Here is a 23,315-nt window from a genome sequence, read left to right on the forward strand (position 1 = left end):
TCTGGCGGTCTGAGGCAGAATGGGAGGAGAAGGGAGCTGGTGGGAATGCTGCACCCACCACTGAATGTGTTGAGCTTGGAAAACTCCTGAAAGACACCTTGGGGGAAGTGGAGGGCTGTGCAGGGTTTGTCTGGCCGGAATGCTGCCTCTGCAGGCAGCTGCTGCATCCTGCCTGGAGCCTCTCAGCATCATGAGAAGCAATGAGGGACATGCTCCCTCTCTCCCCTGTCCCCTCTGCCCTGGGAGGGAGCTTCTCGAGCCAAATGGAACTTAGCACACACAGAGAGAGAAAGGTGGCCTTTGAAAGGAAAAAACTTATATGGCAAACTCACTTTGTATCGATGACAAAGCTGAAAATGCAGAAACCATCTCAGTCACTGGGACTGAACTCGCTACCGTGTGTAGAAGAGAATTACAGCTCAGTCATAACCTCACCCAGGATTTGTAAACACATTCATGTCGTATTAATACCTCTTTCAATTTTTTCCCCCCAGAGATAACAGATCAGTCTGCATCTAAAACTCCAGTTCACCTAGGCAACAGGATTTAAACTGAGAGCTTGAAAATCAGATAGCTCTGCAGCGCTGCTCGAGCGTCTCTACGCAGAACAAGATGCAAACAGATCACAATCAGCTGTTTGACACTATGCACCACTCTCTGTCAAGATAGCACCCAAAAGCTTAGAGGATTGGAGTGCCAAAAAGCATGATAGCAAACACCCTGCCATGCAAAGTTGCCACAGGACAGTAAATAAATGAAAATTTTGTGAAATCCCTGACTAGAGGAAGAGAAGGAAAGGCTGCTCAGAGGGGAGATCAGGTTGTGGGTGCCCATCAGATGGGAGCTGGGAGAGTAGCCCAGGCTGGTCCCAGTGCCTGGAAACCCCTCTGGGCTCCTTTGGCTTTCATGCTTTCTCTTCCCAGCTATCATATGTAAGTAGATGTATTTAGGTAAATAGAAGATATTTTCACATCCTTTTCTGAATGCAAAAGAAGTTTTAAAGAAAAAAACATGAGAGTCATAACAGACAAATATAGAGCATGGATATATTCTCTCATTGTTGATATTTTTATAATTTAAAAAAATCCTCCATATTTTTCTTTTGAGAAATAATTGTTTTGATTTATTTAGATAGTAACACTCAAATAATCTAGGTTACTTTCTCTCCTCTATGTAAAACATCCTTCTTAAAACCCACATAACAAAGAGTACAACAGAAGACAGATTTGAAATAAAAATAAAAGTCTTTGCACAAATAATAGGAATTTGAGTACTGTGGGATGTGAACTGAAATCTGTCCTCTTTCTCCTCTTTCTCCCAGTAAAACCTCATAACCCATCAGGATACCCTTTAAAACAGCCTCACTCTTAAGAAGACAGGATATAAAAAAGGCATTTCTTCTAAAAATTACACCCAAGAGTAATCTCAGTGGAAGAGTATAGTTCCATCTGGCTGGGGCTGATGGAAAACTGAGCAGAAAACCTCACTGATTATTTTTCAGTGGAGCCAAGGAGTTAATCTCAGTACATGTCATTACATATCATGACTCTCCTCTCCATTGGAATGCTTGTGATCTCCTATGATCAAGTGGCAAAATAATTGATACCCTTATAATTTAAGGACTCCTGCAGTCCTGGGCTGGTCTGAGATCCAAGACAAGAGTGGAGGTGGAGTTGCCTGGCTGAGATTGTGTAGGTCTGGTCTCTAATGCATTTGGAGAAGCTTTTTCTAAGTGCCCATCCCTTAGTCATTGGTATCTGCTGGCAGGGTTTCCCAGGAGAAAGAATTGTGGCATAAGCCTCAGCAATGTAAGTTTTAATCAGCATTGCCTCCCTGGGATTTGTGGGGGGAGGGAAGATTAAAAATAATGGTGTTAGAGACAAAAACAATGCAGAGAGAGAGAGAGAGAGAGAGAGAGAGAGAGAGAGATTCCTCCCACTGCTTCTCCTGGGCTGAGGAAAACTGACAAACACAACCAAAGAGCAAAGGAAATGCTTTTCCAAACAGAAACCTCTGGAAAGGAGGAAGAGAGCCCAGAAACATGCAGATATTTAAAGTGACACAAGTCCTCCTTTGATGCGTTTCATATTCCCTTGAGATCTCTGGCAATGACTCTTGTACATACATACACACACACACTGGCCAAGTATGACCCATTGACTTTACTCTGCAAGGCCAACCCAGCAAAGCAATAGCTGTTCTGTGGTGAAAACTCTTATAAAATCCCTTTTTGTGTTTTCAGTCCTTCAACAGTTGAAGTGGGTTTCCATGTACATCCTTCAGACACAGTGAAATTTTGTGTGTCTTTGATTTTAATCTATGGGTGCACTTACAGTGTGTCAGGGCTGGCATAGGATGAGATCTGCTTTCCCAGTGGGAGATGCAGTGGCTTTTGCAGCTGGGGCTGTGTTGTCAAAACAACAGTCAGATTTGGGAAATGGGGAGATATCTCCTGTCCAACTGTGAATTCTTTCCTCCCTACCACAATCTCATGTGGGAAGGAAAGGGAGGCTGAGCCATGCTCAGGGTGGACCAGGGCAGGAGGGACAGGTGGGGACATAAATTGGAGAGAGAATGTGGATCACAGCTTCCTACTCACTTGATTGCAATCTTTGTGCAGTTGCACTGAAGAGTTAAAAAATGGAGATAAGCTGTTCAGAAAAGGATAAGCCTTTTGACCTGTTCACCTCACAACACATACATGCACATTACACTTGCCAGATGTACTAAACCACACAGAACCTGAGAATTTCCCCAGTGGCTAAACTATCACTTCTGCCTTGTTAAAAAATTTGTTCAGCCAAACAAATTTTGTCACAAGGACACATTGAAAAAAAAAAAGCCCATGAAATAGAAAAGGTACTCCTTACTGAGGAACCTAGAGGAGTTTGAAAGGTGATGGGGTACTCCACTAAAATGTCCTGATGTCCCACCTCTGTGACACTGACATCTTATTAATTAATGTCTTGGGGAATCCTCCCAAAGAACAATTATCAAAGATTAAAAGAAAGATCTAATCTAGTGCAGAACTGGTGTCTCTTAGCATTCACATGACTCATGAGGACCTGAAGACAGTTAAACCTAAAATTTACTGAAAGCTCCCTTCTGGTTTTTAAAAGTGCTTTACTTAGTCATACTTTTTTTTTCCACTCTGAGTGTTCAATGTACAATGGTTGTTTTCTTAGTCAGCTTTTATCCATTAATGATCCTTTTTTTGTGTCCTGCTAATGAAAAAGGATTTAAACACATTGGTTTCTTCGTTCTACAAATTCATATTCTTCAGGGAAAAAGAAAAAGGGTGTGAGTTAATGCAAACAAAAAGCACTCCTGTTGGTCAGCAGCATGACTAGAGATGGGAGGGGGGATTATTTGTCTTGCAGCAGGTGTTTGCTCACCACTGAGGAGCAGCTGGTTGCGGCGGTAGGAAGCCGGGAGCTGACCAACGTCCTCTATCCTGTGGCTCATCACCCGGGACAGGTGCCCAGTGTGGTACAGGCTCCCCACCACGATGCTGTGCAGGTACAGGGGTTCAATGAAGGAGCTGAGCAGAGCGCCTTGCAGCCCAAGGATGTTCCACCTGGAAAAAAAATTCAGGAGCAATAAGACACATGGATGGAGGAATGGCCATATTGGAGCTGCCCTGGGAAAATCAGCAAATGCCAGCACATGGGTTAGAGGGATGAGGGATAAAACTATTCCTGTCCCTGTCCTATGACACAGAAAGCACTGTTGGGTTATTATACACCCATGGGCTGATTACCCCTCCAGGAATATTTGAGATTACTGTAGTGCTATTCACTTAAGGGATGTGTTTCCATCTTGTATTGCTGCAAAAGAAGCTTCTTATCAAAAGATTTTCTTTTGAAAAGCATTTTGTGTTTGATGGATGTTCATTTAGCCTGACACTAGCAGAATTTTATTTTTTTCCTGCATCTATAGTGTTTTACTTGCAATGGTAGAGCTAGAATGAGAGCTTTTGTTATTCCACCTTTATTTGCTGCTTGTCATACATAGGTACCATCTGCATGCCATACATTCAAGCTAACATATGACTTAGGTGGCCAAAATTCCCCCAAAATCTTTGAATGTCTCATAGACTGACATTTCTTTGCACAAATGACCATGAAGATATGAAGGCATCCATGAGAATTAAATCTTGGTCCTGAATAGGAAAAAGAAGAGAAGACTTGAGCTTTTAGGAAATTTATTTGTAATTGATAGCTCGATCTTCTCTGAAGTGCTCAGAGAGATACATCTCATCCTGTTGCTGCCTTAAAGGTGCAGCAGAGTGATGGTGGGAACCTTGGGACCTTCCACCTGTTGATGACTGAGACCTCTGTGCTGCTGCTGGTGGAGTAGCTGCCAGAACGGCTCTGCATTTTAATAGCTTATGAATTTTTGCATCAAGCTAGCCACAAATATGACAGCCTCTAAATTCTTCAGGGGACAGCTAATTGGTTAATGAGTGGAAAAATTAAGAAGGGGAAAGAAGTCATGATGCAGTTATCGTCTTGGCAAACCTATTTAGCTCAGATCATCTAAGAAGCTGTTTCCCACCACACAAATGCTAACAGGCTCTCATACACTTGGATAATATTTTTACACAAGTTGAACACTGTCAGTCTGTCTGAGTAGTCTTGAGTTCAGGAGTTCAAACTGAAAATGCTTAGAAAATGGAGTTTGGAGAGTATATTTTGGCTCATTAAAACCCAAAACACCGGCAATATTTGGAGCTCGGTAGCTGCTGAAGAAAAGGCTATGAGGTGTCTGCTATATAAGGCATCATCCAGGGGCTGCCACGCTAAATAATGTGTTTAAAGCAGAATTTCCATCAGCAGCAAGCATTATGGTGCTAATTTCTTACATCATTGTTCTTTTCATTAATTAACATTTCTCAACCGTTAGTGCAATTATTGCAGTGCCTCTGTACTGTATGTCTCTTTTCATGATTAATAAGGAGTCATTATATTTCCCTTTCCTGAAGCAGTCAATTAACATGGAATACTTTCCATTAATTACTGAATGTTTAAAACCAGCATGCTGTACCTGGAGAGCAATCTGCTCTAGGAACCTGTGACACCAATTGCTTTTAAAAGTTCTCTTTAAATTTTATTCCAAAAACACAAGCAATTTAGCTGGCTGTATTAATTTGCCTCCGAAGCAGGGCTGTGAATGAGAAACATCTTTTAATCTCATGCAAGAAAAGGCAGCCATCTGGCTGCTGAGGATTTCAGAGTCAGACTCTCCCTGTCTCCCTCTGTAAATGCAGGCCATTAAAGTAATATGTTCATCTACATAAAACTCAAATGAAATATAAAAGGTAATATTTATATACAAACAATTTAGTCCCACAATTTAAACAGTCATTGGTTTTATGAAACATTTACTTTAGTTGATCAGATGCATAACTTCATTTGGGGAAAAAAAAAGCGTGGTCATTTCTGCAAATCACATCACTTTTAAAGGAAAGAACTAGCTGCCTCTTTGAATAAATAACTTATCATGATGCAAAATTAATAATGCAAGCTTAAGAAACAGAGCTGAATTCAGCTAACAGTACTATGCCTTCAACCAACATCTAAGGTAAGCAGAAAATTTACACACATATCTTTGTCCAGATGAAATCTTGTAAGATATCAGTGCTGTTTTCAGCATTTAAGATTTCCTTAAAAAGGCCTTACATATTTGATTGAAGGAGAGAAGAAAAGCAGCTAAACTGAAAACAACATATGTTCAATAATATTGGGATTTCAGCAATATGCACATCACAAGAAATCATCTGAGTTTTATTTACCAAAATAAGGGATTGTGCTCAGGTCATAAATTAGAAGGTAATTTAAATTCATCACAAGGGAATCTGCCTTTTCTTTAGAGATATTTCTCTACCTAATTCTGGACATATTAATGTAAAAAGGGATTTGAATTTCAATGGAATTACACTATTAGAAATCACAATATAAGCACGATCAGGTCACCCACTATGTACTGAAAGTATTCCATAAATATGAATTATTCCTTGCCATACTCCAGGTAAGGTGAAGTCCCATTTTTGCACCCTGGGGAATCTGGGCAGAAAGGGAATAAGATCTGCTGAAATCTGTAAGAGTTTCGGGTTTCTGGATGCAATATCTGTCCCTTGAGAGAACCCTGTTTTCCCACTCCAAAAGAAGGCACACGAAGGTGTAGGGGTGATGCAGCTTCTGTATCAGCCATGGTGGGCTTTGACCCCAGGGGATAAGTTTGACTCCAAGACAAATTGGACAGAGCAATCAGATTTAAACAAACAAACAAACAAACAAACAAACAAACAAAACAAGGAAGAAGAAACCTATCAGAGAATACCAGCACCAGAGCAAGTCCTGCCTGATGTGTAGAATGTGATGCACAAAGAGACTGTCCCAGAACCAGACAGCATTCTAAAGTATCAAGGACTGAGAAGCCAGGAAAGGCACCAAGAAGGCAATATTTGTTGGGGACCACTTGCTGGGTGTTTTTGAGCTGGTGTCCCCCAGGTGGTGTGAAAAGGGATGAGGGTGATGGCACTGCCACCTGTACAGTGGCTGCTTCTGGCTCAGCACTGGCTTAGCAGCATCTGGTCAGAGCAATGGGAAGAAGCAAAGAAGGAGCTTTGCTTTCCAATCTAGCCCAGGTTTCTCAGAGTGTTTAGGCAGTTGTTTCTCTCTGGAATGCGGTCCTGATCATGCATGTGAATCCCACTAACTCAGCACAAGTCCCAAGAAAAGAGGGGTTCTGAACTGGCCAAAATCAGACCCTTGCTCTGCTGCTGTTCTTCAGAGCACAGGAAAAACACTTTAATGTTGGGGAAAATTTTCAGTTCCTCATGCTGGTGCTGCTCTATGGATGAAAAGGGTGCCTTGGAGGGCTGCCAGTGCAGTATTGTGCAGAAACATTAGATTTTACTGACAAATATTTGGGGGAAGGTCTTTTATCCCGTGCATTATTCATCCCTTGACCAACACACATGGCTAATGTACTGACTTGATCCTTTGATATATGAACATCTATGAAATTATTTGTAGGTAGATGGTAGGGAAAGATCCACCTGAGCAACAGTGAAACTATCAATAAGGGCGTTAATTTTGAAGGAGCTATTTCTCTGTAGCCTAATTTAGGGCCATGAAAGTAGCTGTGTTCCCATCTGTAACAAAGAGCTCTCTTCAAATGTGGCTTTTCAAAATACAATTATTATTCAAAGCAATGCAGTGTTACATTTTGGCTTCTCAATATATCAAAGTGACTTTTCTTGCTATGAGGAAATATGCTGGATCATTCTGAATTTTCCTAATTGTACAAGATTTTAAGGGCTGTTTTCAAGGACACGCATCTCTCTAATAACTCATATGCTATGTGCTCTGTAATAACCCTTCCAATAAAGTGAAAATCAACCTACTGCTCCCTTAGTCACAGATCTTATTTAAAAATCCCCAAATCTTCAGCAGGCAGGATAAACAAAACAGAATGTCTCCCCTTTTCACTCAAATATGGGAGCTTTTGTAGCTTTAAATGGAAGGGAAGTATACCCTTCCTTTTGTTCAAACAGCAGATATTACTGCACTGTTTACAAAGACAAAATCCTGCGTCCAGTTTTCAATATAGATAATCCTTAAACAAATATATTTTTGCCTGTTTGTCAATCACAGAAATGCCAGTGACAAGCTGGGAGGCATCCCAGAGCAGGCAGCCTTTCTTTAATGAAATGCTGTGCTCCGCCAGCCCTGGACAAGCAGAGGGCAGGGCGTGACCCCCCCTGCAGAGCCCCCTGGTTCCCAGGCTCCTGAGAGCTCAGGACACAGCGAGGTGTGCAGGGAAATGTGTCCCCACATCACAGCCACGCCACAGCCTCCACGTGCTGGAGCATCACCTCAGCACATGAATTGTCCATGGCCTCTCCCTTGGAGCAAGAGAAAAAGGGATGATGAAAACAGTGAGGAAGGGGTTTGGAGGCAAACCCACGGGGTTGCAGGGGGCTGCAGCCTTGCTCAGGTCAGTACAAGGCTCCCTGCCCATTGCTGAGATGTGCAGTGACAGCTGGAGTCCCTCTGCTGGTGTTTCTAACATTGATTTGGACATGGTTAGACCTGAAGGCCAACACTTGAACCCCTTTGTAACTGGGGTGTGGAGAAATTCACCTGGTGCATCAAAACATCCCAGGGAACTGCATCCACCTGCCAGGGATGCTCAGAGACTGAAGTGTCTCCTTGGGACCTTTGGAAATCTTGCCCCTTAAAAAGCATTGCTGAGGAATTTCAAATCTTATTTTGATAAGGCTTTTTGTAAAAGACACTGTTTTTTTATTAAGAGCTTTAAGTCTTATCCACTCAGTGTGTTGTTAACCTCCTGTACCACAGTTTCTATTACCAATATTTCCAGCTATGCTTCACACAACATAAATTGTTATTCAGGGTGGCATGTGCTCAGAAGAACACCTGTGGTGCTCCTATTTATATGACCATTTAGCTATTATTGGTTTGAAAACTGGAACTAGTGCATTAGTTTTTGATCTGTATTTTAACAGTGGGTGGTTTATACATGTTTTCTGGAACATACCTTGTGGTGAAAGATTGAAATTGAACTCTCAGTCACACAGAAAGGGGTTAAGAGAGAGAATTACAAACCGTGTGCACAAATCATCTCTAATTGAAGATCTAGCTGTGTTAATTGATTTTCATTTGCATTAATATGTAGCCTTTGAAGTAGCTTTTCTTAAGAGTTACCTTGTCAGGCTCAGCCTTCTGTTAACAATGGCTCTGGTCGACAGGCTAACACTAAAATAGATCTAAGAATGCCAATTTCTAACACTGACTTTTAGTCCTGCATTTTTATATGCTACATTTAAATACAGCCTAATGTGCTCAACTCATCCTCTAAAATGCTACTTCAGACTCCCACTGATAAATCCTGAAAAAGTGCCTTAAGGCTACACTACCTTGCAGTATTCTGATTATATTCTCAATAAAGATTTCTTCCTATTCTCTAGGTTGTGGGGCCCAAATAATCCACAAATTTTAGCCACAGGACATGGGTAGAGTGCTCATGATGCAATGCAAAGTTTGGAGGTCCATTGTTTCTGTTTGTGTTGTTTTGTAGGTGAGGTAATTTAGATACTCAAGGTCTTTTTTTTTACTTCTGAGCTAAATGTCACTTTTTTGGTGAAGTTTGAGGAAGTAGATGACCATTAACCTGGTGGCAAGAAAATGCACAGTCTTTTAAAGGTGACCTTTTGAGAAGTGGTACTAAGAAAACAATTTTAAGGCCAGAGCTTATGAAACAAACACTGAATTCTGGCTTTTATGTGCTGTTTAAAGACAGTGTTTATGAGGACTGCTCCCTGCAAATCCTGCACAATGCAAAGTACATTCCTCAGCCTGGATCCTGCAAGGGGACTCTGAAAGAGGACAAGTGCCACTGCTCATCCATTTATAAATAAGTTTATACAATCTTTGTGTGTTTAGATGCAAAATTGCTGCACAGAAGGCTGGCATCTCTCCAAATAACTACATAAACTCAACATCTAGTGAGCCATAATGTGCTCCACCCTGGCCAGTGTGTGAGGTGTCCAGTCCCCTGGCCAAGGTCTGTCAAGGAAGAGAGTTTGGGGAAGAGTAGTGCAATGCAGAACTCTCTCCTGGGACACCCAGGTAAGAACTGATTTTTGGTATGAACCCTAGCGTTGAATGCTTGCACCAAGAACCTAAAATGGCCTGGGCACATCAAGGTGAGGTGGTGACCCCGGATCTGGGAACACCGGCTCATGCCACGGGTCTGCTGAGCTTTGGGGAGCTGTGGTGCTCTCCTCCCTGTGCTCCCAGCTCCTCTGCCATGCTCTGCCAAACCCTGCCATGCTCTGCCAAACCAAACTACTGCCATGCTCTGCCAAACCAAACCCCTGCCATGCTCTGCCAAACCAAACGACTGCCCATGCTCTGCCAAACCACTGCCATGCTCTGCCAAACCACTGCCATGTTCTGCCAAACCAAACTCCTGCCATGCTCTGCCAAACCACTGCCATGCTCTGCCAAACCAAACTCCTGCCATGCTCTGCCAAACCACTGCCATGTTCTGCCAAACCAAACTCCTGCCATGCTCTGCCAAACCACTGCCATGTTCTGCCAAACCCCTGCCATGCTCTGCCAAACCACTGCCATGCTCTGCCAAACCACTGCCATGCTCTGCCAAACCACTGCCATGCTCTGCCAAACCAAACCACTGCCATGCTCTGCCAAACCATGCCATGCTCTGCCAAACCAAACCACTGCCATGCTCTGCCAAACCAAACCTCTGCCCTGCTCTGCCAACCACTGGCAATGGCAAGCACCAAACCTCTCTGTGCAGCTGCACAGGGCAGAGCACCCTGCTATTTTAGAAGGGCTGGCACTGGGGGGGAATGATTTCTCTGGTTTTCTGCATGGAAGAGGAAGGAACCCAGGTGCTGGTGATGAGAGAAATGAGCTTGACGAGCTCAGAGCATGGAACAGGAAACTTTATACAGAAAGGAGGTGTGTGTACTGCCAAATCTGAGTTATGGTGAGCCTAGAGGATGAGCCATGGTGGAAGAGACTGGCCTGAAGCTCAGACAGTGTTTCCATGAGTGAGACGACAAAGTGTGTCAAAGGGAAGGTGGTTCTCTTCTCTCTGACAGACTGAATTTCTCTTATAAGTCTGTCCAGAGGGGTGATGGAATAAAGAGAGGTGCATAAATCTTTGCTATTTTGCCCAGACTTTCATATTTCTTCTGCTGTAGGAATAAGAAGTAGAGACATTTGGAAATGCTGATTTTATATATGCAACCATGTGGGCTGTTACCTGCAAATCTGGCACAGACATGCACACTGTGTGCGGTGGGGAGCCAGCAGGGAGGAGATGCTCAGTGCTGGGCTGGCTTTGTGCACCTGGAGAGCATGTCACTGACGGGACACAGAGAGCCAGTGTCCCTCAGGGACACCAAAGGGGTGCTGCTAATCCCACCCCTACAGCTGGCACATGTCAGCTGAGTACGTGCCAGTCCTGACCATTTCTGAGGATCAGACACAGAATGTATGGCTGAGCCTCCCTAAGGTGTGGTTACTGTGTTTAGAGCCTCAAGGAAGAGATGAGGTCTAGGGATATCCTTGTTTCTTTCCCTAAAATGTGTGTGTTTGTGTGTGTGTGCATGCCTGTGTGTGCATATGTGTGCATACAACAATTTTCCTTCAAACATTTGTCTGCTCCCAAACAGCCACTGCAGAGACTTCCATTAGCAGCAGCATTAACCTTGCACTGACCTTGTAATAAGCAAGGTATGAGCTAGTCCTGCATCCAGCCTTAGTGTGAGACAGGGAGATGAAAAGAGGTTTAATTTGGCCCATTGTATGAATTTTGCTGTCACAAAAAGCTGAAATTCTCTCAGGGCTGCAATGTCTCTGTCGACATAAAGGTTTTAATATAGGTTATGATTAGCATCAAGAAAACATTAAATGACATAATTTTTTCCCAAAACAGATTATTATTTTCGAAATTATTTTTCCCATGTTATTGCTGCTTTTTGGTAAATGTATAAAATGTACATTACAGAGGAGAATGAAGGTCAAAAGGTGTCAGTGTAATTAATGAACTGTGGGCTAAAAATTGTGGTTTAATCCTAAATCCTATGGCACTGAGAGCCTGAAGTGACTCCAGCTGCACTGTGAGGCTCACAGGAGTTGTGTGTGTAAAAGCTGACATTCTCTTAGGGTGGTTTATTCACAGACCCTGAACTTTAAATTTACACATATAAATGCATAGGTTTTAAAGCCAGAAGGAATAACCAAGATCTAGGCTGACCTTCTTTATATCCAGTTGCAGAATTTCACCTCACAGTTCCCTGCCTGAGCCAAATAAAATGACTATTCATACCATAGAGCTTGTGCTTTAATTCAGTGAGGGAGCAGGTATGATACCAGGGTGTTTATCCTGAGATCTCAACAAAACCACAGAGCCCAAATAATGCATACCAAGCATCAAATTCTCTCAAACTTGTGGTGATAGTAATAAAAATGGCTAAATGTCTTTGAATAACAAATAAATCTGATTAAACTACTCTTTGCTTATAGCTTTCCTGTGAGCAAGAAAGAACATAAATCGTTAGATACATGATTTATAGAATATTATTCGCTTTTCTCAGTAACTCTGTGCATTCTTGGGTCTTTGATATTCTGATAGCAATGCCCTTTGCAAATAATGCAAAATGATGTATATTTTAGCAGCTACTGGCTAGATTCTCAAGAGGAAACATTCTCTAATAGCACAGTGCTCCTGAGGGACTTTTACAAGCAATAAAATCCAAAGCATACAGGCGAGATTTTTTTTGTCAGATCTTGCTTATACAAACACGAATTTCAGCTTCAGAGATTTCTTTTCTTCTCACGGCAAGACAAGCTCAGATAACGTGGAACCAGATTCCTGCATCCTGCAGACATTTAAAGAGTCAGCTGCCTATGTGGTAGGGCAAACATTTGCAGTTTGGAATGATGTATGGGCACCACCCACTGATCTCTCCAGTGGGGCAGGGGTAGGAAAGGCCCTCATAGAGAAATCTGCTTTTCCACTGAACTCCTTTCCTGCCTCTGCTCTCTGAGACCAGAGGAGAAGGCAAAAGACAGTCCTACAAGTACTGAAACAAAGGATAGGTGAAGAAACCTTTGATTTCTCCCCCTGACACATGAGGATAATAATTATAAAAAATTATTGTAGATGGCATTTAATTTGGTAAACTGAAATATGGGCTGATGTATAATGCAGATTTTCTCAGCCTCTTTTTTAACTGCAACATATGCTGTTGAAAGCACAAATGGTTGCTGCTTTTTTTTAACATATAAAAATCCCAAGCTCATTTGAATTACATTGAAAATAAATAATAAAAGTAAAATAATAAAAAGTGCAGTTTTTCTTACAATATTGAAATAATACTGTAAATTATGAGAGCTGCAAATTTTTTTTATCTTGGAAAAACTTTGTGGCAGATTCTTCTTTCCTTCAAAGACTTCAGTGCTGTTTAGATGTGTGTCAACAATGAAAGGATTCACTCGGTGCTCAGCAGATGTGCTTGGAGAAAACCCAACTCCTGAGACTGCATTACTGTCAACATCCCCATCAACAGGAAATGTAATAGAATGTGCAAAGTTGATATTTAATTCACTGGCTAATTAAAAGCCATAGAGAGTGCAACACTTCTATCCTTGAACTTAAAATTGTTCAGTTTTTTGAGTCCATATGAGTCTGAATATGGAAAACCCAACTGCATCTACACACAGTGGAGGAGATCCACTGAATACAGTTTGGATTTTCTGTTATCTCCTTATGAGTAAATGAAAACATTACAGCAGAAGTTGCACTTTATCCTTCATGAAAGAACAACAGTGGTGATGACTACTCTTACCAGAGGGTGGATTTTGTGAGTGTGGTAGAATTTTGATTTCCTGGTTCACTTCTACATTTTCATGACAAAATGGCAAGCTTTGCTAATTAGACTAATTTAGCTTTGGTAGGTCATCCAGTTAAAGCTAAAAGCAGAATTTATGCATTTGGATTAAACAAAATTTCTATGTTTTTTTGGGAAAGATTATGGCTATGTTGGCCTTTAATAACTGGGCCAAATTTTTGACTGATGTAATTTAACTGAGTTCTTAGGCAGGATAGTCTAGCAGAGAATTTGATCATAGCATATATAGGTTTTATAGCTGCAATGTGATTTGTTTTATATGTAGAACTGTATCTATATATAATGTACATTATATATACATATGTATAAATTATGAAGATAAATATACATAGATGTATAGATACGTACTAATAATGCAATAACTGTGCAGCCAAGCACACACATTTTGATTTTAGATTGTGTTACCCATCATTTGCTATTAGTTAACACCCTAAACTGAGAATGGCGAATGTGTTTGCATTTTATTTGTCACCAGGGAATAATTATGAAATATTTATTACATGGAAATTACTCTACATAAATATACGTTGCATAGCAGAAACACACAGAGGGGGCTGTGACATGAGAACTCTTCAATGACATTCAAAATAGTAGAAATATCCCTGGTGGCTTTTAGGGCTTTTTATTCAATTTGGTGCAGATGAGCTAAGTTTATCTGTAAGAAAGTTGGTTTGCAAGTTTTGGGGTAAATGATCCAAGAACAGCAAAGTGGATGTATTTTATTTGCACAGTGAAATTCTATTGGCAAAAAACCCTGCAAAGGCAGTTTATTTTTTTGTCACACTGTAATAAGCATCTAATGACCCACAAAGAATTTGGGAACTTGTCCTATTTACATTCCCTCCTATTTAAATGTTCTGCTTTTGCATACAAAGGAGAGCTTTGTTCCTACAGGGCTGGTCAGCACCTGCTGGCTGCTTCCCACTGGGCACCATAATCCTCTGTGGCACTGAGCTTCCACAATCAAAGACTTTTTCCCTGTGTGTCCATCACGTACCTGGCGATTTTGTCAGTGCAGGACATGGTGATGAGCTGCTCCCCCAGCAGGACCCCGTCCCACGTCTGCACCGCGTTGTGGCACCGCACGGGAATGGTCCCTTCGCCAGACTCGATCTTCGTCCGCAGGTGCCCGCGGTATTTCCTCACTATGTGCTTGCTGCTGTTCACTGGGCAAAACAAACACAAGAATGGCAGGAACTGAGTGTTTTTTGAAAGGACCTGAGAGGCTGTGTTGGTGCCATAGCTTGCATTTACAAAACCACCTTTGAAGGTCCTTTAAAAATCGGACGCAAAATTAGGTGAGATAACAGCCCAAGAAAGCAGCACAGCGCAGAAAGGAAGGAGCTTCTAGCATGCTTTTCTTTTTGCATCCATCACAGCTTACACAAAGCACACACTGAGCTCATGCTCCCCTTCTATTTCCCTTATATATTTAAAAAGAAGAGAGGTTCTTTGTCTTTTTAAGAACCTGTACAATTTCTCGTTTTACAATTGAGTTGTAATGGAAGAATATTTGAAAAATCTTGGTTCAGTAAGTATCATCAAAGACTCAGATGCATGATGCAGACCAGTCCAATACTTTACTGTGATATTCAGTGACATTTCCTGAATAATTTCAGAAGTGAGGTTTTGATTTGCTACCATAAAATTTCACTGAAAAATTCTGAAAAGCTAAAGGTTTATACTCTGGATCAAAGGCAAATCAAAATTTGCTAGTTTTTCATTACTGGCTGAAATTCCTACAGTCTCCCCGAAGTGAGGTATTTTCATGCCTTGTGTTGTACCAGGATCTTTTATCACTTCTGTAATATTACATATTTGAGTGCAAGGCAGAGGCCCCTGGGGTAGCGCAGGGCAAGCAGCTAAGTCGCTTGTCCTGGACCATGATGAACTGAGTCCTGCAGATATGCAGTAAATACAGGAGATAATGACATTTCGAAAGAACTTCACCTTCATTATTACAAAAAGAGGAAAACTGAAGTTCATTATCAAAATCACTCTTACACTCTTACACTGCTACATTACCCCTGGGTATTTTGGCTGTAAAAGGACAAGAAGTACCAGCAAGGAAATCCTCAGGGTCTGCTCACTGCCTCACCCTCAGAGGGTTTCACTGGGGGTAACCCTCTCCCTGAAGCAGACCTTCCACAGTTTCCCTCTAGCCCAAAGGAAAATAATGGATGGCAGTACATGGTGGCCTCTGCATTCAAGGAAAAAGGAGTGCTGCATTTACAGACATGAAGCTTTTGCCCACATTACCAACTGTCCTGCATTTTTTCCATGCCAGCTCCTCATCTGGACCAGAAGGCTTCTACTTATGAAGGTGATGCTCCTCAGTGCTCAGTGGGCTGTGGGGCTGAGTGTTTCTGCCACTGAGTGACACCAGTGCACCAGAGTCTGTGGGGCTTGTGGCACCTCTGGCTGTGAGGAGCTGCCTCTGTGCACAGTCCCCAGTGCTGGTGGCAGCAATGGATTGAGTGGCTGCTGCCACTGGGTGGTTTGCAAAAAGGGAGTGGAATAATAAATTGCTTCAGCCTATTGGGATTAGCAGAGGCAGCAAACACATGTAGAGCAGCAAAGTCAGCTGTGACCTCCCAGCAGGCAGGACCCTCAGCAATCATTGCCTCTTCTCTTCATTCCTGGTTTTTTAGAATTTTAGATGGGTGCATGTGTGTCAGCAGCAGGCTGGGACTCGTATCAAATGGATTGCTTGGCCATGACCAAAACTAGTTTCCACCCAAACTCAATCTCCATCATATACAAAATATTGTTGCAAATACTATTACAGTAATGCTGCTACAGCATCTGAGTTTGAGGAAGAGTGGCTGTTGCACTGTCATCCCCATCAGCAGTCACCTCATCCCAGCAGCAGGGGATGGGGAGGGTCCTTGTGCCCAATTGTCAGCACCTCACAAATTAAGACACTGCAGTAATCACCTGACTTGGACTATTGTGGCTTTTCAAACTTGAGTTGTGGGAGAAACTGGGAACAGTCAATAGAGAAATAAAAAGGAATTAATAAGCAAAAACGTGGAAGTCCCAGAAATGTCTCAGATCCCTCTGTTCTCAAATTTTCTGGTTGTCCCAACACTGTCAGGAAAGGATTTCCATGACCACATGTGCTGATCCCTTGCACATCTCTCTTGTCTGGGATGCTAAGTGCAGTGTCATTCAGAGGACGCTCTTTGGACTGTGTTAGCCATCTCGGAACTGGCCCATATTTTTCCTAGGACTCTGTGAGGAAACATTTTTAAAAACATGAAACACTGGTGAGCAGCATTTTTCATAATTAAACATCAGAGTCGTGGGAAAGACACCATGACATTTGGACAACAAAAGTAGAAAGTGATCACTTCTACTTAGCAAACAGATCTAGCTGAACAACAGTGAGAAATATCTGCTAAAACCACTTTGCCTTTGTCTGCACATACTGAGAACTGATGGCACAGCAGAGCAAGATCTCTGCCAAGGAAGCAGTGAAGAGTGACTCAAGAGGCTATTGCTGTTTCAGCTGGTGGAAAGAGTAACTTTAAGCAAACCAGTTCTCTTTTCCTAAGCTTTCCCACAAGTGTAATGAAGATAATGATGCTTCCTCCTTATGCAAATTCATTTAAAGGTACTGCTTAACAACTGTTTATGAAAAACAGATGCTATCCTTCCAGGAAAGATTTGCCACAGGAGTCCACCTACTGGAAATCCCTCAAGACAAAATGTTTTTTACTGTTTCTTTCTCCAATTTTTAAGAAAAATATTTTTTCTTGTTACATTTATATCCCATCTCTGTAGATTCTCCTCTCTTTCTCAGCTCATGCTCTGAGCCTCCCCTGTGGGTGCCTTGATCTCCTAGATTACTCTCTTATTCAAGCAATTCAGTGTGTTGATACACCTCCATTTCCCATACATGCAAAGACACATGTAACTGCCAGGGAATTTTAGTGACTGCAGGATAAGATGAGCAGCCCATCATTTGTGTGGCTTTGATTTCAGTACATAAATGTTACCTCAGTGAGGGGCAAAGCCTCCCACAATATGCTGACAGAGATAAGGAGTGAGCTCGGGGGAAAAAAGAGCAGCAGGATTTCAAACAGCTGTTGAGCAGCTGAGGAATTTAAAACATAGGACAAAAATTTTTGGAGAGAGGGATAGGAAAGACTTCTGTGAGTTTGGGGGGGTCTGTTTATTTAATTTGTCATTTTCCTATCTGATCTTCCCAGGGCTGCAGGAAGTACAAAGGCCAAAGAACTCTACAGCTGGTTGTTCTCACAGCATCTCAACCCTGGACTGCAAGTGCCAGAAACTGAACAATAAAGTTTCTAAGAAGCACTTGAGGTGTGCAAGTGCACTGATAGTCTCAGTTTCTGAGCGCTCATATTGGCTCAGCCATGTGTCCAGCTCTGCTCCCTGTCCCTGCGCCCTGCCCAGGCTGCAGCGAGCAGCCGGCGCTGGCTGATAGGATTCAGGATTTGTGGCCAGGGTACACTCACCCCAGGACACACTCCCACTGCTCTGATAAGGGGTTTTAGCTGCTCAACTGCTATTAAATTCAATGAATAGGGTGTGACTCAAACCTCGAGCTGTGCTGCCTGTCTCAGGCTGCTCACATTGCTGGGGTGGTTGGAACACATGCTCCAAAGGTTCATCTGTGGCATTTATATAAAATACTAATAACCCAAAGCTCTGAATGCTTTCAGATTGCCAATGGTTAAATAAATCAAAATCTGCAACTGGAACACACTGAGTTCTTTTTCAGCATGTCATTAAGCAGCACAGGAAGATATAACCAAAGGAAGAGATGAGGATCTGTGAGTTTTGCACTGAAGCTGCAGACAGACTCCAGCTCTAAGCTGCTTGTTAGCAGTAAAATCATGGTCCACTTGCTGGCACAGCCTGCTATGGATCATTTTAATGCAGTCACAGAAATATATTTATTCATGCATCTTAAAGTCACCAACTACAGCCTACTACTGTTCTGCTGTTAAGTATGATCAAAACATCAGTAACTATAAGCATTTCTGATCTTCCCTGTGCTGGTTCTCCAACTGCTTAATCTCAGCTAATTGCAGGGGAGAAGGCGTCTGTGGATGCCACTTCAACCAGAACAAAATGTCAATTCAAACCAGAATTGGAAAGGACAAATTAAAAAATCATTTGGAGTGGATTTATGATGTGTGCTCCACTCAGATGTGGAAATTACTCCTGAGAGTTCCTAAGATAAAAAGGTCCTGGATTAATTATTGGATTAGAAATGTACACAGACAGGTGCCTCGTATTTAAAATCAGTGAAACCCTCTGATTTCAAGCCTAAGCCCTTATTTCCATATTTGCTCCAGGACCAGTTCTAGCTCATATAGTAATGAAAAAAGCCAGTCCGTATTTATTATTTAGTTAAAGAGTGAAGAGGAAATGGACGGTGATTAAACAGAATCACACGAGTAAGGATCTATCTGAAATTTTGCATGACTGCCTCAGAGGTTCATTTTCTGTTTTCCTGCTTCAGTGGAGGCTGCTCTCTCTTCAGAAAAGAAATAGAAGAGCCTGTCTTGCATTTTTTTCAGTGCTGCACTCTTCCCTCCTCAGCATGGTTTATAAAGCTTCCTTAGAGCAGTGGGAGACAAAGGGGTGGAAAGAAGAGTGTTAACATTTGACTGCCTTTGTATTTTGATGGTTATTAGAGATGCACTTTCCTCAACCAGATCCTGACTAAATGTACAACATTACTATTTCTGAAAGTGAGAATCACAGTGCAGTGAACACTTTGGCTGTGTCTGCTCTGCTGGGCAGAGTGGCTGGTCAGATAAATCCCTGCTGCACTGGGCTTTGGTGACCTGCACAGAGCCAGGCTGGAATGCCATGGGCCAGCTTTGGAAAACAAGAAACTTTAGGACTATTCTGAAATAAGTCTAAATTTGTGAAAAGAATGGTCTACAGAGCTGCCCTGCAGTGACTTCAGGGATGTGTCCTTCCCAGAAGGGAACACAAGACCCTGTCCTGTACAGGTTAAAAGCATGTTGAGATGAATCTAAAAGTTGAGATATGACTTAAATATAGACCATGAAGGATATTGCATATGAAGGCAGTCCTAGGAGAGATTTGCTTGCTCCCAGAGCCTGGTGACACCCACCACCTTCTAGCAGATTTCAGTTCAGATCTATGGTGTGGACAGTATAATTAAGCCCTATACAAATAAAAATATGAATATGTAATTTATATGGTAATGTTACAAACCTGTGAGACCTGCAGTTTTTGAAATTAACATTGGAGATTGAACTTCTTTACCTTTTCCTTTCTCCCTGTCTCTTTCTTGGCTGAAATACTGTCTTTGGACTGTAGTCCCTAACCTGACAGAATCCATGACCTGATAAATGATGTTCCTTTTGGCATATTATTTTTTCTTCTTTTCACTAACCTTCAAATAACAATTTTCACTCTTTCTACTTCTTCCACAATTTTTCATCTGCCAATTATTTCTAGTGATGTACTGACAAGATGTGATAGCAAAGTCAGTTTGCCTATCCATAGATTATCAACATGTGGCATTTAATCCAGAAGAAGCAGTGAAGAGAAAACGTGACGTTTGAATCCTCAAGAACAGGAAGGAAATGACTGAATTATTTTTCTTTATCAGCTTTAAGTAGCTATTAATTTATTATTTTTTGATTGAATTGTAATGTTAGAGACAGTAACTGTAGGAAGAGTATAAGAATGGTTTTCCAGCATATTAAAGTTTATCAGTGAATGTTTTAATGAATACTTTTCATTTTGGTCCACCAAAATGCCTCCATATATGATTACTGAGGGGAAAAATTTCATCTGTTCAGATAACATAACTCTTTTACAATGAGTTTTTATTATTTTTGTACGTTAATATGAAATTTATTGAAAGCTCATCCTAGGGAGAGGTGCCAAAATACCTTCATTGAACCTATGCTAGAGCAGAGTATGACACTCTAACACATGAAATCCATTTTACCATCAGACTAACTTCTAAGTAAGCCTGGACTCTCAGCAGGCTTTAATACCCTGAGAGGAAAAAAAAAATCTGAGAGAAATAGCTCAAAGCCTACAAACAAGTTTTCTCTAATGTATGTCTTCGAGGAATGCCTGGGATCAAAATGTGAGTAACTAGTAAAAATTCACTTTAAAACAATTTGCTGGCAGCAAAGTCATGCACAGCTTCCTCTGAGAGTTATAAATGACTGTTCCAGGCAAGGAGGAATGAGCAGCATTGGGTCAGGTGTCAGGGAAATTCTTTGTGCCACCTACAAACCCAGGCTGTGGGCTCCAGCCTGTTCTGGAGTAGGAAAGCATTAGCATGTTGAAGCCAAAAGTACAAGATTTATCAGAGGGATTAAGATTCTGTGCATGTGGCAATCAAGGAAAATACAACTCAAACACTTCAAGATTATTATTTTTAATTACTAATTGCTCCTCTTGTCTAAAATCAGACATGTCCCGCCGTGGCTTTGAAAGCGCAGCTGCTCCCACAGAGCAAAGTCTCGAGATCTGGCAAAGGGCTGGGAACCCTCTGAGGAGAGAGGAGAGAGGGATCTGTGAACTCTCTGAGGAGGAGTTCTGCCTCTGAGGCCTCCACCAGGCAGAGAAGGCACCTAGCTGGTCTGCAGCAAGGCACAGCTCAGCTTTGGCAGTGGCAGAGACGCTGCTTGTGCCCAGCTCAGCAGCTGATCAAAGCCAGTGCAGAGTGAGATCAGGGGGAAGCAGCTATTCACCCTTGTCCTAAGCTGTGCATCATTGGATCTTTCACTTTTTTGTTAATGAGAAATGTTTTCTCTTAAGGCTAGGCTTTATCTTTTAAATATACTTTATGTGAAAAATATATCAACATCACTAGAATTGCCTATTTGGTGACAATTCTCTCTCCTGCCATGTTTTAATCAAGAAGTTTACACAAACATAAAGAGAATGTGTTATTCATCATAACCCTCTTTCTTTTATCAACAAAACATGCTGTTATTCATATGGCTCTGGGATTCTGTTGCAGTTTGGAAATTGAAATCTTCAAGGATGATTTAAGGAAAATGTTGTGGGAGAAGTCAGCAAAACATGTAAACAGAAAATGAACCCCATGAGACAGAAACAAGAGCAATCTGTCAATATGATGACAGATTTTCAACCACACTGTGGTTGGTATAATTCTAGAGAGGCTGTGATTCCTGATGCACCACCAGATATGTTCTAATTCAGCTTCTGGAGCTCTGGAGTCTTGTCTGGAGCCTGGTCTTTGGATGAAGAAATTAATTCTTGATCACCAGAAAGTGGTTCCTGTCAGCCTTAAAAATCTGTGGATTAAAGTTGCTAAATTACTCTGAATAATTTTACAGTAGTGCACAGAACATACAATGTTTTCCATTTTAGTATTCTTCTCTCAGCACTAACTACCCTTTCTCAGAGCTGTGATTGCTGGATCCCTTTTATTCCAATTTTACAGGTACAAAAATAGAAATTACCAGAGTGAGGTGATTTGCCCCAGTCTGGCTAGAGAAGGCAGCTTGCAGGATCATGGTAAGAATTTAATTGTTTGCTACTCACACAGAACTCTTCAGATTTCTCTCCTGACTCTAAGAAACTCCCACAAGTCTGAGGACTTCCAGAAGTCCCACAAAGATCTTAACTGGACCTGGAGCTGTCTCATAAGCTTTCTAAAACTCAGCTTATGAGTTTTATCTGTAATTCCCACTCAGTGGAAGGGCAAATTAGACTAAATTAGACCTGAGTGGGTGGACTTTTCACCCACAGAGATTTTTCCCAACTATGGTTTGATATTTTCCACTAAAAAAATCTGTGCCTCACTTAGGTGCCTATCTGTGGTTGGCTATGGGATGTTGGGGCGGAATGGGGGGATGTCCAGGAGCATGTGTTATCTTTTTCCTGCTGCAGAGGGCTTTGGAGATACCACCATTCCTTGGGCTGGACAAATCCAGGGGCAAGGAGCTTTTCTTGGTGGAATTTTCTACTGCTGTTCTGAAAATTTCTCAGGCATGGTCTTTTGCTGATTAATGTAGCCTTTTTATCACATCTGAACATTGCATCCAAATGCAGTGTTTTACAAAGCAGCAAAAGCCATAACAAAGCAGAATCAATAAATACAGTGCAATGCCCTGTGGCTATTCCAGCATTCTGTTAAAATTAGAATCTGATTATAGCTGGAAACCTGTTTTCCTGAATCTTAACAAACACATTTTGCTTTACATGAAAGCTTTTCAAAGCTGTGGCCAATGCTGGCTCTGAGCAATCCACAGTTTTCAGCCTATTCTGTCTCTTTTCCTGGATAGACACACACTGCACTGACACATACTTCTAAAAATCTTATTTTCTACTTTAAACTCCCCCTGAAACAACAAAACTCAAATAAGCAAAAGCAGCCAAGAATATCACAAGGAGAAGGAATTGGGACATTTTCAATGCATTGTCAAAGGCAGAGTTTTCTCATGATCTGTCAGTTCTGACAAAGTTTTAAAACAGAGAGTTAAAAAAGGGAGCTGTCTAGCTCAGCTGAGAGGGAATTCACTGATCCAGGAGTTGAGAGACACAGATTCAAGTTTTTATTTGATTCTAAGTGGCCTTGAATGAAAAAGCCTACCCTGAACTGGGCATGGGAGGAAATGGAATAGGGTTTTCCTACCCCTTGCTACTCATGACCAGAAGATACAAAAAATATAATATGTGATCCCAGTTTCACACAATTATTTTCTTTTAAGTTTTACCTGAAAGGTTTTGAGGTTTTTTTTCCAGCCAGCCAGTTCTTTGAGACCTAAAATCTGTCCAAGAAGTGAAACTGTTATTCACCAGTCAGCTTTAGCAAAACTCCACTAAGAACCTA

General features: G+C 41.7%; 1 protein-coding gene across 1 annotated transcript in view; it reads right to left on the bottom strand.

The window, feature by feature from the left end:
* ADARB2 (adenosine deaminase RNA specific B2 (inactive)) overlaps positions 1–23,315 on the bottom strand; it is a 313,951-nt gene that overhangs the window by 7,126 nt on the left and 283,510 nt on the right. The window contains exons 7-8 of the mRNA XM_064703940.1: positions 14,475–14,643; positions 3,396–3,577 (exon numbers count right to left, since the gene is read on the bottom strand). Of these exons, the coding sequence (XP_064560010.1) occupies positions 3,396–3,577; positions 14,475–14,643 (351 nt within the window). The remainder of the gene's footprint in view (positions 1–3,395; positions 3,578–14,474; positions 14,644–23,315) is intronic.

Source organism: Zonotrichia leucophrys, chromosome 2, assembly GCF_028769735.1.
Source record: "Zonotrichia leucophrys gambelii isolate GWCS_2022_RI chromosome 2, RI_Zleu_2.0, whole genome shotgun sequence".
NCBI classification, from domain to species: Eukaryota; Metazoa; Chordata; class Aves; order Passeriformes; family Passerellidae; genus Zonotrichia; species Zonotrichia leucophrys.